The sequence below is a fragment of the Equus caballus genome, chromosome 16, assembly GCF_041296265.1.
Source record: "Equus caballus isolate H_3958 breed thoroughbred chromosome 16, TB-T2T, whole genome shotgun sequence".
Classification (NCBI taxonomy): domain Eukaryota; kingdom Metazoa; phylum Chordata; class Mammalia; order Perissodactyla; family Equidae; genus Equus; species Equus caballus.
The window spans coordinates 18,102,728-18,118,166 of NC_091699.1; the positions used below are offsets into that span (position 1 = coordinate 18,102,728).

At 47.3% G+C, this 15,439-nt stretch overlaps 2 protein-coding genes across 4 annotated transcripts in view; both read right to left on the bottom strand.

Annotated features, from left to right (window-relative positions):
• The window catches only part of IRAK2 (interleukin 1 receptor associated kinase 2), a 73,426-nt gene extending 63,864 nt beyond the window's left edge, over positions 1-9,562 (bottom strand). The window contains exons 1-2 of one of the 2 annotated variants that reach the window (XM_001491188.5): positions 787-904; positions 45-479 (exon numbers count right to left, since the gene is read on the bottom strand). In XM_001491188.5, coding sequence (XP_001491238.2) covers positions 45-138 — 94 coding nt within the window. In that variant the 5' untranslated portion in view covers positions 139-479; positions 787-904. Of the gene's footprint in view, positions 1-44; positions 480-786; positions 905-9,420 lie in introns of those variants that run through there. The other variant, XM_023619975.2, reaches the window with a different exon arrangement.
• VHL (von Hippel-Lindau tumor suppressor) lies at positions 7,247-13,900 on the bottom strand. 2 transcript variants are annotated; one of them, XR_011427182.1, is made up of 3 exons: positions 12,903-13,782; positions 10,937-11,059; positions 7,247-9,670 (listed from the first exon to the last, which is right to left on the bottom strand). XR_011427182.1 is itself a non-coding variant. In XM_023619976.2 (3 exons), the coding sequence occupies exons 1-3, from the start codon at positions 13,668-13,670 to the stop codon at positions 9,474-9,476; spliced, it is 633 nt and encodes a 210-aa protein (XP_023475744.1). In that variant the 5' UTR covers positions 13,671-13,900; the 3' UTR covers positions 7,247-9,473. The 2 variants fall into 2 exon arrangements, 1 of the variants encoding a protein (XP_023475744.1); XM_023619976.2 differs by having other exon boundaries at positions 13,358-13,900.
• Positions 13,901-15,439: the final 1,539 nt, after the last annotated feature.

The window sequence follows — 15,439 nt, forward strand, 5'->3', positions numbered from 1 at the left end:
CTTAGAGGACGGGCTCCGGCGGGATCGCTGGCGGGGCCACTCACCGAAATGCATCCAGTCCCACTCGCTGAGCGTGTCCATGTTGCGGCACAGGTCGTCCACCACCCAGGAGGGCAGCTGGTAGATGTAGCAGGACATGGCGGGGCTGCGACCGCCGGCGGACAGGCACGCGAGCGACTGAATCAGACGCGGCGAGGACCCGGCTCCTCTACCCGGGCGGGGGCGGGGCAGGCCGGTCCCACCCAGCGCGGCCGCGGGGCAGTGGGTGGGGCGGGCGCCGGGCACGACTGCCCCCCGGTGGCCGCGGGGGACGCGACGCTGCCCGCCCGACTGGACCCAGGCGGCTGGGAAACCAAAAGGATCGGAGCTGGGAAGGGAAACTGAGGCCCAGGGCGCGCGGTAACACGTTTAAGGTCACACGCGAATTCAGTGGCTGTCCCAGGAGGGCCGCTGACTCCACTTCCAGTGCTCTCGGCGCCCTGCCACATGTAGTTCATTCAACAGATGTTGCATTAATTACCTACTCCGTGCCAAGCCCTGTGCTAGGTGTTGGGGATACGTAAGTGGAGAAAACCTACAAAAGTCCTTGCTTTCGGGGACTTACAACCTAGGGGGATGGGGGGGAGACTAGCAATAAATAATAAAGATACTGAAAAAGTTAAGTTACATAGTATGTTAAAAGGTAATAAGTGCTATTGCAAAAAAAGAAAAAGGAAAGTTGGTTAAGGGGAGTCAGGAATGCAGAACCAGCAGGGGTGTTACCGAACCTGAAGTGAGTTCGCTCACCCGTTGTGCCGCAAGCCAATCTCTGACACCGGGGGTGATGGAAGAAAGTAGGAACTTTATTTTTGCACAGCGCTGAGCAAGGAGAGAGGGCAGCTAACGCTGAAATCCCAAACTCCCCGAAAAAGCTAAAAGGAAGGGTTTTTATTTGGGGCTTTAGGTAGGGGAGGGGGAGCATATGGCCTTGCTGGTCGGAGCTTTCCCACCAGCCTGTCTTTGGCCTTGAGACACTTGCAGAGAGGAGGGAGCTCATGACCTCGCTGGTCAGAAGCTTTCCCACCAGTCTGTATCTCTTTGTGGGGAGGAGATAGTCCAGGTGCTTGTCCTTGACGGTGTCTGTCTCCATGGAGCATAGTGGATTCTGGAGCCAGGAAGCCAGAGAGTAAGCAGGGAATGAGTGTTTTGGTTTTAACCCCATAGATGCTGGGTTTAGTGTGGGGAAACTGATATCAGGGTCGATATCAGGGGGAGGACCCTCTATTAGATACCGTCAGGATAGACCTTATCATAATGACGGCTAATATTTCCTGAGCAGCTACTATGTGCCAGGCACTGTTCTGGATGCTGGGGATACCTCTGCAGAAACAAGGACAAAATCCCTGCCCTGGAGGGAGACTGACAATAAGCAATGAAAATACTAAATAAGTAAATCACTCAGCATTATAGAAGGTGCTAGTTAATGTTAGAGGATGAAAGTAGAGTCCGATGAAAGGGGTTGGCTAATTGCATCGTTCACTATCTTAGAAGGTAATAAATATTATTGGGGGGGAAGCAGAATGTGGTAAGAGGGACTGTGGGGCAAATTGAATTATTAAAGAGGGTAGGGAGAGAATTCAGGCTAATCATGGCTAGTATTTATTGTTTTTACGATGTGCAGACTTCACTAGGGGTTATTTTGCTTATTCCTCATAACGACCCTGTGAGGTAGGTGTGGTTATTACCCCCATTGTACAGATGAGGAAACTGAGGCACAGAGAGGTTAAATAATTTGCCTAAAGTCATCCCGGAACAAAGTGGCAGAGCTGGGATTTGAACCCAAGCAGTCTGACCATCAGCTACAAACTGCTTCTTTATTATAATAACTACTGTTTTTCTACACCTACAATGTGCTTTGCATAAATCATTTTCTGTAATTCCCATAAGCCTATGCTATAGATATTATCTCCTTTTTACACAAAAGTAGATAGATCCCAGGATTTTAGGCAACGTCATTGAGGGCAGATAAGCAACTAGGCAGATTGCAGCTGTGAACATCAGCTAGGGAGTATGGCTGCCCAAGGAGCCTGAACTGCCAGTGACAAGTCCCTGGGGCAAGACTCAGTTCTGCCACCAACAGGCTTTGTGACCCTGGACAACTCGTTTTGCTTCTCCAGCCTTGCTTTCCATATCTGTAAAATGGGACTGAGCATTCCTATTGCTCAGCATTGTGAGCGAGGAAAGCAGATTAAATCAATGTATACAGCCCATACAGACACCTACTACACGGTCTTCTTTGCACAAAGAATGTGCTTTAAAAAAGCAGCTGCCATTGATGATATTGCTTGTGAGGCACCATACTCCCCTAATCCAGGGGCTGTTTCCCTTGAATAAACGACATTTTAAAAAGAAAAGAGCGCCCACTGGCCTTAGAATCCCATCCAGATATGTGTCCTAGTTCAGCCACTGGCTGTTTATCCTTGTGCAAGTTTGCAGTTTTCTCTTTTGTACATTGGGTTCCTGCCCCAACCACTTTGCAGGATTCCTGTGAAGCTTAAATGGACCCCAAAATGCTTGGGATAGATTGTAAACTGAGCCCAGTAAAGGATGCTTTTATTCTTTTTTTTAAAGCTTGGCACCTAAGCTAACATCTGTTGCCAATCTTTTTTTTCCTTTCTCCCCAAAGACCCCAGTTCATAGTTATACATTCTAGTTGTGGGTCCTTCTAGTTGTGCTGAAGGATGCTTTTATGCGAGTCCACCTCCTTGATATGGGAAGCGGGGCACGCTCCAGCATTCTGAGACTGCTTGCCCGAGTCCCGTGTTTCAGCAACAGTTGAAGGTGGGATTTGAGGCAGAGAAAGTCCGGTGACAGCCCGAGTGGGAAAGCGCCTTGTCCCAAGGCAAAGGAGGCCAAGGGTCCTCTTCTTTCTCTCCTCTCTGTTTGCAGAGCCCTCGGTCTGCTCTCCCTCTGCTGCAAGCACGGAGCATGTGTCTTTGTAGCCCTCCTCCCTTAGCACCATGAGGACTCTTCTCCTGGATGAGGCTTTAAGACCACTGACAGTCCCGTTCAGCCCTGGCCCGTCCAGGACAGACAGGCCCCGCGGCTCCTCCCTCTGCTGTCTCCTTGGGCTCTTGGCAAGTGTCCTTCCCCCCTCATCCCCAGTCCTCTCAGTCAGAGAGGTTGAGTGGTTCAGGCCCTGAGCAGGCCATTTTAGGGGCACATCTTGGTCCCCATTCTTTAAAATGAGTTCTTCAAAGTCAAGTCTTTGCTGTTACTAAGAGAGCTGCCACTCATTTGCCACATCCCAGGCATTTAGCATACATTATCTGGGATCTCCACAATGACCCTCCAAGGCGGGTTTATTGTTCCCTTTCTACAGATGAGGAAACTGAGGCTCAAGGCAATTGTAACTTGGCCTGGTCAAATTGGCCAAGTGACAGGATTCAACCAAAACCTGACTCCCGAGGAAGTCCTCCTTCTGCCCTAGGATTCTGCCTCGCCACCAAAAATTTCCTCTGATCCTGTGCGGTTCATTTCTTCCCCTAAGTAGCTATTTTCCATGGCTAACACCCTTTCCACCAGGATCAGTTAGGAACAGTTATTGAGGCTGAATGTAATTAGCTATATAGTTATGTCATTTTGACCTGTTTGTGTTTAAGTCCCCTGAAATTACACTCAGTGGTTTGCAATCGCGGCCGCACATCAGCATTATCTGGGGAGCTTTAAAAAACTGCACACGCCCAGCCCTGCCTCCAGAGCGCCAGACTCAGTTGTTCTGGGGTGGGGCTCAGGCACCAGAAGTTTAGAAATCTTCCCAGGTCATTCTAATTACGTGCAGGGAGAGTTGAGAACCAGCGTTACATCAGGAGGCCGTGGCGTGAAGGAAGACTGATGAAAAGGGAAGGACAATCATAGGCTTCCCTGTGTACTTTGCACACATTTTTTTCTTTCCTAACAATATCTTTATCGGCTTTTTTGATGGTACATGATCATTGTCAAAAAAAGAGAGAGAATTAAGAAAAAACCCAGTCCTAGTCTTTCCTCCTCCTGTGTAGGGAAAAACCCAACGGTCCCTTCTCTTGTGTGTTTTTCCTTTACTTTACACAGCACACTTTCTGTACTTCTGGTCACCAAATGTGTGAGGGGTTTTCCCAACGACAAGCAATTCTCTCCGACGTTGGCTGGGTGTCCTATAATTTAGCTCAGTTCTGACGCTGTCTGCCTGGAGATAGCGTCAGATCCTGCAGGTTAAGGGCTCAGTCCCACAAGACGGCCCCCACTTCAGATGCCAGTCACAAGTAGTTGGTCCCCAGGCTCCCCACAACTTCTGCCCGACTTGGCTACAAATCAGAGGTTCAAACGACCCCCTCCTCAGGTTCAATTAATTTGCTAGAGCCGCTCACAGAACTCAAGGAAACACTTACTTATGTTTACCAGTTTGTTAAAGGGTATGATAAGGGATGCAGATGAACACCGATGAAGAGACAGGTAGCTGAGGTCTGGGAGGGTCCTGAGCGCAGGAGCTTCTGTCCCCATGGAGATGGGGTGCCCCACCCTCCCAGTGTGGATGTGTTCACCCACCTGGAGCTCTCCGCAGCGCACGCTATTGGGATTTCAAGGAGGCTTCCTCACATGGGCACGATCAGTTACTGACTCCATTTCCAGCCCCTCTCCTCTCTCTAGAGGATGGGACGGTGGGGCTAATCATGGCTTGGTCTTTCTGGTGACCAGACTCCATCCGGGAGCCCATCCAGAGTCACCTCAACAGAACAAAAGATGCTCCTAGTGCGCTTTTTTTTTTTTAAAGATTTTATTTTACTTTTTTTCCTTTTTCTTCCCAAAGCCCCCCGGTACATAGTTGTATATTCTTAGTTGTGGGTCCTTCTAGTTGTGGCATGTGGGACGCCACCTCAGCGTGGTTTGATGAGTGGTGCCATGTCTGCGCCCAGGATTCGAACTGACGAAACACTGGGCCGCCTGCAGCGGAGCGCGCGAACTTAACCACTCGGCCACGGGGCCAGCCCTCCTAGTGCTCTTTTCACGTAGGAATTTACAAGCGTTTTAGGAGCTCTGTGCCTTTTATTATGTCACAGAGAGAGAGAAAATGAACGCTTTCCCACAGTCTCATCCCTGATGGACCACCGTTAATAGTTTGGAGTATATACTTTCCCATGTTTTTTAGACTTCTATAAAATTAACTTTTTAAACATGAAATTTTTAAAAACACACTTAATTTTCTGTAATTTTTTTCAATTAATAGCTTTTCATATCAACAAGCAAGCATCTACCTCTTCCTTTTAATGGCTTGTTTGGGAGCACTATACTTTATTTGGCCAATCTCCTGCCAATGTACATTTCTTTCCAGCATTGGGGTATGTGTCGGAGGGGCCTGCCTTCGCCTGTATGGAGGGGGTAGGAGAGTCCTAAAGTCGACCAAGGAAAACCATAAACCAACATTTAGAAAACTGCTGCCCCGGGGCACACACCGGCCCACCCTCCAAATTCCTCCCTTCTGCCCATAGCTGCTCTGGAGCTGCTAGAATGACCCTCACCTTCCGGTCCTGCCTGCTGCTGCTGAGCCCTGGACACAAGGAGAGGTCTCTCCCTCTCGCGTTGGACCTGGGTAAATGGGCCCCTCCTACGAGCGAAGAAGGTCACCTCACGTCACTCTCTATCAAGCTAACTGCCGCTAAGCCATCCTTTGCCCAACTCACTCTCCTTCAATTTATCTGAGGATAAAATGGTTCACTGTGATTCCCTCTGGGCCTTTCGGTCACCTCAGTCTGTTATTAACATTAGTGGGGCCAGCCCCAGTCCTCTAGGACTCAACGTCTCCCAAGTGGAACAAAACAATCTTTTTTGTTTTCTACCTGAAGAATAGGGAGAGAGCATCTGCTGTTTGTATGTTAAGCTGACAGACTTTCCTGAGGTTTCATGTTCTAAAGTTTGAAACAAGTTTTGTGGGTTTCTCTTTTACATATCCAGCATTACTGCCCAATCCTTTTGATTACCATCCCAAGTGTGTCTAATTTTCTGCAATCTGCCAATGGATTACTGGGTGCGTGTGGTGAGTCAGGGAGCCCCCAGGAAAATGTTTTGTTGGGCAGGGAGTTAACTTAAGGTGTATCATAAGTTTGGACAAATGTATAATGACATATATCTACCATTATAATATTATACAGAATAGTTTCACTGCCCTAAAAAATCCTCTGTATTCTGCCTATTTATCCCTCCCTAACCCTAAAACCCTGGCAACCACTGATCTTCTTACCCCATAGTTTTGCCTTTTCCAGAATGTTGTATAGTTGGAATTGTACAGTATGTGGCCTTTTCAAATTGGCTTCTTTCACTTAGTAATATGCATTTAAGTTTCCTCCACGTCTTTTCATGGTGACGGCTCATTTCTTTTTAGCACTGAATAATATTCCATTGTCTGGATGGACCACAGTTTATTTATCCATTCACCTACTGAAGGATATTTTGGGTGCTTCCAAGTTTTGGCAATTATGAATAAAGCTGCTCTAAATATCCAAGTACAAGTTTGTGAACATAATTTTCCACTCCTTTGAATAAATACCAAGGAGCACAATTGCTGGGTCGTACAGTAAGAGTTTGTTCAGTTTTGTAAGAAACCACTAAACTGTCCTCCGAAGTGGCTGGACCGTCTTGCGTTCCCACCAGCGATGAGTGACAGCTCCTGCTGCTCTGCATCCTTGCCAGCATCTGGTGTTGTCAGTGTCCCAGATTTGGGCCATTCTAATAGGTGTGTAGTGGTATCCCACTGTTGTTCTAATTTGCATTTCCCTGATGACACAGGACGTGGAGCATCTTTTCATGTGTCTAGCTGCCACCTTAGCTCTTCTTCAGTGAGGTGTCTGTTAAGATTGGTTCTGTTTTCACGAAAAAATACACCACCACCTTTGTTCCCAATGTGAATAGTTTTCTTCTTAATATCTTTCTGTAGTGCTTAAATTTTTTTTACAAAGATATTTCACTTTTACAAGAAAAAGAAAGCCAAGAGAAACAATTTTTTTTAAAAAATCCAGGGTTGGAAAGAGAAGGGACTGAGAATGAAGCTGGTTGCTTGTGTCTGCCAGCCCCTCCCCACCTTACGCCTTTAAACAACCAGCTTTCAAAATTCCCCAAGAGAGAAGAGCCTGGTTAAAATAACACAACACCCCCTACCTATTTCCTTTACTTAGCACCATTTAAGGTATTAAAGAACAGCTTTTTTTTTTTTAACTCAAAATAGGAAACATCACAGTCTTGTAAAAGCAATACATTTAATACATTCATAAGATTTCAAATGAAAGACGTGTATTATTCACACTACAGGTTTTCCATCTTCCTTGGACAACACAAGAAACACAGGACTCAAACCACATGTTTTAACAAGACGAACATGAAATCTCGTTTTGACACAAAGACAGGTTAAAAAAAAATAAAAACACAAAAGCCAACGTTGAACTAATCCAGCAGCAGCAACTTCCTTAAATGCCCCATCTCTCCCACTCTCGGGCTCACACAGCTGCCTTCTGTAGCAGCATTTCTTCTTCCCTACCCCAGAATTCAACAAAAAAATTAGACATTTAGCGGGGTGTCACTGAACGAGTACTACAACATGCTGAAAAAACAGGCCGACGTATTTGCTGAATGTTGAAAGAGGGGAGTAAGATGAGGTGAACAGACGACAGTGGGGGACCCGGGGGCCTTGGCTCCCTTCCCTTCACTCCGATTTCAGGGCATGGAACTGCGCCCAAGGGTTAGCAAGAGGAACGAAAGACGCCAAGAAACATCCCAACAGTATCTATAAAAGGAAGACCGTCTATGAAGAGCTTTTAATACCATGGAAAAATGTTTATGTTATAAAGGTAAATGAGAAAGCAGAACACAAAACTGTATATTCAGTATGATCTCAGCCATGTAAACCAAACCAACCAAAAGATGCCCTAAAAGGGGCTGAAAGTTCAAGATATTAGGTTAGTGGTTGTATTTAAGTAGTGTATCTACTGTGATCTTTTTTCTTCCTTTTACTTTTCTATCCAAAATTTTCTCTACCAGGAGGATTTTTTTTAACTATTAGTTACAAAAAAGGAAGCCTGATAGAAGTATTGAATTTGAGTTGATGACTTTAAGTCCAGCCTACAAGAAAGGATTTATACATTTACAAAACTAAAAAACATTCCAGGCGACTCTCTGAATCCACTGTGTGTTATCGCTTCTCAGCCTTTTGGCTAAGATTAGGTGTGAATCCACTGTGTGTTAGGAATAAGTTCCCAGAGGTGGGAGGGCTTCGGGCTCTCCTCCAGCCAGATGCAAAGCGTCACCAGATCCTGCCTGATGAAAAATATTGAACCCAACAGAAATGTCATGGCTTTACTGAAAGGAACAGAAATACCCACATTTGGCAAAAACCCATTTACAGTACAGTAGTAGCTCCTTAATACGAGAATTAAACAAGAGGACGGTTATTTTCTCTTATTTTCTGTGCAGATGTCAAGTTTCAAACAGCCATCATCACAATTACTGTAGAAAGCTAAACCTGGTTTAGAAACAGAAATGACAGCACTGCAACAATAGTGGACAGAGAAAAGCACAAAATTTAGAAAATTATGAAAAGTGCTTTCTATAAAAAGGATTCCTTTTTTTTCTTTTTTTGGTGAGGAACACTGGCCCAGAGCAAACATCTGTTGCCAATCTTCCTCTTTTTGCTTGAGGAAGATTGTCGCTGAGCTAACATCTGTGCCAATCTTCCTCTATTTTATGTGGGATGCCACCACACCGTGGCTTGATGAGTGGTGCTAGGTCCCCACCCAGGAACCAAACCTGCAAACCTGGGCCACGAAAGTTGAGCACCAAACTCAACCACTACACCACAGGCCTGGCCCCAAAATGATTCCCTTTAAGACATGTGTTTACTGTACACACTTTAAGGTCCCTCCTCCTCCCTGACAAAAGGGCAAAACCTCCAAACATTTTCTACCCACATATTCACTGGTTTGTTCATTCAACAAACACTGACTAAAGGCTCATAGTGTGTGAGGCACTGGGGTCTCAAACAGGAGACAGACGTGTCCCTGCCTCAAGGCCATCCCGGTCTTCTCAGAGCAGGAGGTGGACACATCATCAATCATTATAAGCAATTATAAGCAGAGGCCACTGCTTTCTTATAATTAAAGAAGATGCTGCAATTCTCATTGAATTACTCACACAAAAGTCCTTACACAGAAACTTTCCTGACTTACTGGGAAGCAAAAATGCACCTACTTTCCCTTGATAAATACTTCCAGAAGGAGCCGGCACTAAATTACATTTTGTGATATTTGCCCCTAAACATCACGCCCAGTGAAGTCAGCTAACTTTCTGGTAAGCAATGCAGCAGTTTCTACTCCAAGAATGAGACACCTGGAAACCGAGAATAAGTGACCAGTCCCATACCTAGGTCAAGACGAGTCAGTGCCATCAAAAGCTGAGACTCAAGAGCACAAGTTTCAGTTAAAATCTTCAGTCTCCTCTTCCACCTGCTGATTTTCAATGTGCTCCTGCGTCAGCCGCTCCAGGTCTTTCCTCACATTCGGGTGGTCTTCCAGATCTTCGTAGAGCGATCTCACGATGTCCAGGCGCCTGTAATTCTCAGGCTTGACTAAGCTCCGGACAACCTGGAGGCATCGCTCTTTCAGGGTGTATACTGCAAGGGCAGAAAACCGAATCCTCAGCAGCAGACTCAGGCCTTGGGCCAGGGGACGAGCAAGAGGCTTTGCCAAAAACGGTAATCACAGTTACTACAGACGGACCTCACTTTGGGCAAAAAGAGTGAGTAGCTGTATTGTGGCAGAGGGTAACGTGATGACCCCAGTGCACATCTCAAGGTATTCAGGACCCCTTATAGCAACTTCTCCTTGAAAGTGGCTGGGCCTGCGATGTGCTTTAACCAACTGAATGTGGGGAAGCGGCAGTGTGGCAATGCTGGGCCGAAGTCTTAAGAAGGCCTGGCAACTTCTGCTTTTACGCTCTCGGGAGCCCTGAGCTAGGCTGCAGGAGACCACCCAAAGAAGAACAGGCCCTGAGACTACCTGGGAGAGAGGCCCAGCCCCCAGCCAACCTGCCAGCAGAAGGCAGCCACACAATGACCACCAAGAGCAGAGTGACCACCTAGTAAGCTAAGCCCAGACTGCAGAACTACGAATAAAACGGTTGTTAGTTTTGGGGTAGTTGTCACATAGCAATAGATAACCCAAACTGAGTAACTGGATTGGAGGGTAACTCAAACCCTATTTTAAACTCACTATGAAACTTACTCTTTGCCTATGAGGCAAAATTTACATTTAACTTATCAGTGCTCATTTTTGAATACCCACTTCCTTAAAATAGAATCTATATATACCTATTAGTTTGAACCCTATGAAGCTGCAGGTATTTTCGTTTTTTTTTAAGCCAGAGGAACATCAGTTTCTTAGGGTTCAACCTAATAAAATCATTGGAGTCTTAAATAGTAAACTATAATCCTAATGTTTGATTTGGTAATTTATTTAACCCCTGACTGGCACCGTAGCTTGACCAGGTTAAATAACATTAAAAGATACAACACTAGAAGTCATATGAATAAGCCCCGATATCTCATTCTCTCCACCTTGTTCTTCTCCTGGGGCTCCAGGGCATAACTTTGCTCTAAGGCCAGGGAAACAAAATGCATTCATAATTCCACAATCAGATATTTTGATTTAGCTCACCTCTGACAAGCCCAAAGAGCTTCTGAGACACCAGGACATCTTTGTTCAATACAGAGCATACGAATAAATTACTTCCGTTTTATTTATGGTGGAGAATAGGGCGCAGACAGGTTGGAGACCTCGTGCAGTATCAGGTCAGTAAAGGCTTGGCTCCTTCCAGTGGCCCAGCCTCTACTTATCACAACTGCCTGGACTCTTTAAAAAGTAAGGCGGAACATTAGTACCTGGCAGTGTGATGTTGGCAAAGATAGGCTGTCCATCAACATTGAGAGATGGCACAAAGAGTTCAGTCTGGTTAACCAGCAGCCCATCGTATGTCCCTGCATCTCGGAAGAGCCAAAGGTGACCTGTTAAGACAAGCAGAGGCTGGTCAGTAGCCACACCCACTTCCTTCACCTCCCCTGACCAACATGAAATGCTTGCCTCTCATATTCCGCTTAACTATCACCCAGCGCTCTTCCAATAATATCGTCTCATTCGATCTCACAAGAGGTCCATTTACAGACGAGAAAACAGGTCTGAAAAAGCCAAGTGACTTGCTCAAGGCCACAGGGACAGGAAGCAGAAGAGCACGGACTTGAGGCTCCAAACCCCACACCCTTTCTGCCACCGTGGTGGAAAAGCAAATCACACCAAAGGCTGCGAACTGAGAGGTCATCGACTTCTCAGATCTGTGCTTCTCAAAACCAAAGTGCAAAAACATCACGTGGAGAGAAAGAAGCCAGACAGAAAAGGGTACCTTCTGCAGGAACAGGCAAAACTAACGTGTGGGGTGAAAAGTCAGAAGAGTGGCTGCAGGCCGGGACTGCGTGTGAGGGGCAGCAGGCAACTTCCTGGGGGGGTGGAAACATTCTCATCTATCACTTGATCTAGGTGCTGCTACATTTGTCAAAACCCATCAAACCCAAAGATCTGTGCATCTTACTGTACGTAAATTATACTTGAATTTAAGAAACAAAATCATCATATGCAAAACAGGCAGGCAGGGGAGGAAGGAGGCAAACCCCCAGGCCTAAGAGCCTCATTAAGGAGGGAACAGGTTGTCTCAGAATAAATATAGCATGTGTTTCCGGGGCATAAACTTACTTGAAGATTTGGTAGGAAAATTTAAGAAATGTAAACTGGTAATTTTTTTTATTGTGGTAAAATATACATAAAATTTACCATTTTAACTCCTTTTGTGTGTGTGTGTGTGTGTGTGTGAGGAAGACTGGCCCTGAGCTAACATCTGTGCCCATCTTCCTCTATTTTATGTGGGATGCGGCCACAGCATGGCTTGACGAGGGGTGCTAGGTGCCAGCCTGGATCTGCACCTGAGAACCCTGGGCCTCTAAAGCGGAGTACGTGAACTTAACCACTACGCCACCAGGCCCACCCCCCATTTTAACCACTTTTAAGTATACAATTCAGTGACATTAAGTATGTTCACATGGTAAGTAATTTAAAAAAATTTTTACATTAAATCAGGTACAGATAAATTTTGGAGTAGAATACAAATTCAGAGAATTCCCTAGATAAAATAGGAGGCGAAACAAACGTTGATTCCTACAAGAACTGTGTGCTTCGTCACCTATTCTTAGGGGAGCTTGTGTAAAAGTTTGAGAAGCATTAGCTTATTAACTGTACTACCCTCCAGGTTTCTGATCCCTCGGGATCCTCCCAGGGTGGTTGTGAAAATCCGGCTGGAAGAGGACTATGCTGCTTGACAGCCATGGACGACAGCCGCCTCCTAAGGCAGGAAGGCCTGGCTATGCCTCACCTCGGCTGTTACTACAGCTTACTAACTAGTTCCTCACCAGTAGTCTCCCCACTCCAAACCATTCTGCAGCCTGGCTGAGCTTTCCAGTATGCAAGTCCGACAGAGTCATTTCTCCGCTTAAAAACTTTCAGTGGCCCCCATAAGGGTAAAAATCACCTTTGGGGCTTACTCTCCCTGACTTCCATACCCTCTCCTCTTCCCCCGCGGCTCCAGGCTTCAGCCCACGCGGCGCTCTCTGCCCAGAACTCTCCCCTCCGTCTTGGGGTGGTTGGCTCGCGTTCACCCTGCAGGACTCCCTTCTTCTCTGGGAAGCTCTCCCTAACTGAAACCATCCGCCCCCTCCCTTCACTAAGCAGGTACCTGTGCCAAGCTCCCGCAGCCCGCTGGGCTCGGTTCCTATCGAAGCAACGATGACACTGGCTTGTTCTTACCTGTTCATGCACTCGTCTGTCTCCCCCGCTGGACTGTGCTCTCCGGGAAGGTAGGGACCCTACGCGGACCTGGCCCGCTGGGGACATCGAAATTCTCCCATTCACGGACTGAACAAATGGGCATTAGGGATGGAGCACTTCTTTCAGGGGTAAATGCACGTGAACGGGGAGGGGAAGCCACCATCAAATGCAAACTACTCAGTCTTAGAACGCTCTGCCACTTACTAGCAGCGTCAACTTGTATCTGTCACGACCTCTCTGGGGCCTCAGTTCCTTGAGCGTGAAATGGGCATCATGACTACAGCACGCGCCTCCCGGACGGCGGAGGGGCTTCAGTAAGATGGGGCCACCGTTCCCGTTGTCATCGGGCCTAGCGCGCCGGGCACAGCTCGGCACGGGCGCGGGCAGGCGCTCGCCAGGCCCCGGGACAAAGAGGGCGACCCCGGCGCGCCTACCTCGGTAGCTGTGGATGCGGCGGCCGGTGCCGGGCTGCAGCGTCGGGTAGGGCTGCGGCTCGCCGTCGAAGTTGAGCCACACGGGCAGCACGACGCGCGGGCTGCGGTTGCAGAAGATGACCTGGGACGGCTCGCGCGAGTTCACCGAGCGCAGCACCGGCCGCGGCCGCCCGGCCTCCATCTCCTCCGAGGCGCCAGGCTCCTCCGGGTCCGACTCTTCCGGGCCGGACTCCTCGGCGCCAGCCTCCTCGCGGCCGTCCTCTTCAGTGCCGTCCTCCTCGGCCTCTTCCACCCGCCCCGCCTTCCGGGGCATTACCTCCCGGAGCCTGGAAGACCCGGGCCTCGCGGGGCGGGGCGGGGAGCGCGTGCGTGCGCGTCCCCGGGCAGGCGTGCGTGCGGCTTCCGCGCGCTCTCGGTGAGGGAGGGAATACACGCTTGCAGAAATGGCCGGCTGGAGACTGTGCGCATGCGCAGGGGGATCCTCTAGCTCCAGGGGCCGCGTCCTCGCTGAGAGGGAGGGTGGCGGTAGCGCCACATCTCCCGGTTTCCTATAAAAATAAATGTTTCCCTCCTGTTAAGTTTGTGACAGCCTTACTTTAGCTTCATTCTCTTGTTGATGGGGATCGAGGCTGCCCCAGGGAGAGAAGCCCAAGGCGTCCTGGCCTACATGCGGATCTATGTGACCCGATTCATATCTAAAGTTATATGACCACACAAGAACCAGACCCCACCTGCAGGGATACCATTTTAGAGACTTTTTACATCATCTTTCCTTTGTCTGGTAAAAATAACTCATGTACCCATGCCTTACAAATTTAGCCCTAACCCTCAACACACTGCAGCTCTTCACTGCCCATCGGTCCTATATTGTGTAGTCCTATAACTTTAGATATGAATCGGGTCATACAGATTGCCGTGTAGGCCAGGACGCCTTGGGCTTCTCTCCCTGGGGCAGCCTTGATCTACATCATTATGACTTTCGCGGTTTTTGCTATATTTTCCCTACCATCTTCGCTATTATTTATTTAATAATTTTCTCATTAGTCAAGTTTGTTTCATCTCCACTTTGGGTCACAAAATTCTAATTTTGTACAGAAGAATATAATAAAGTTAAAAATTTCCTCTGATCCCGGTTCCCTTAGCTACCCTGAAAGAGTCCCTGGAGGCCAGAAGTATCACCAGGCTAACGTACTTCCTTTCAAAGGTATTCTATGCATACACAAGCAATTAAACAGGTTTGAGAGGAAATTCTATATCACTGCCATCAGTGGAAATTCATTATCATTTGCCATAGAAGAGAACAGTGGAACTAACTTCAAAGAAAACAAAACAAGTTATTAAATTTTATCTATTGTCTGTTAAAGGCTCTAAACTTGGTTTAGAAACTCTCTCTTGGTTCCAAATGGTTAGCCAAGTGGTAGATGTTAGATGCCGAGTATAAGCTGTCAAACCAGTTTTCTCCTGGACATGATCAGGAAGATCAAAGGAAACCGAAAAGGAGTAACTTTTCACATGCAGTTTGTGTGCCCTCTGAAATTCACACCCACCTGGGTTCTCATTCTGGGTCTAGATATTGCGCAAAACTCTAAATTCTCTGAGCCTTTAATTGCTCATCTTTGAAACTGGCTTTTTAAAATTTTTTTTGAGGAAGATTGGCCCTGAGCTAACATCCGTGCCCATCTTCTTCTACTTTATATGTGGGACACTGCCATAGCATGGCTTGACAAGTGGTAGGTATGTCTATGCCCAAGATCTGAACCGGCAAACCCCAGGCTGCCAAAGCAGAGCACGCAAACTTAACCACCACACCATGGGGCCAGCCCTGAAATTGGCATTTTTAAGAAGTACCTACGTCATAAAAGTGCAGATTAAGTGGAAAAGTGTTCAGTGCCTAGCACATAGTAAGCACTCAGCAAACAGCAGCACTTATTATTATAAAGATGAATTAAATACACCGTCTCTGCTCTCAAACTGCTCTTGGGCTACTGGGCAAACAGACAGGACGTGTTGTTACAGTAGATTGTGATATTGGTTGTAAAGGAGCAGGAGGAAAGTGACTACCTGGCCCTGAAAAGAATCAGG

Excerpts from the sequence above, each read along its gene's own strand:
- VHL (XM_023619976.2), bottom strand. The coding sequence starts at position 13,670 with ATGCCCCGGAAGGCGGGGCGGGTGGAAGAGGCCGAGGAGGACGGCACT. Across the intron at positions 11,060-13,357 it reads CCGCATCCACAGCTACCGAG|GTCACCTTTGGCTCTTCCGA; the intron begins GTAGGCGCGCCG and ends TTGTCTTAACAG. Across the intron at positions 9,671-10,936 it reads TGCCAACATCACACTGCCAG|TATACACCCTGAAAGAGCGA; the intron begins GTACTAATGTTC and ends CTGCCCTTGCAG.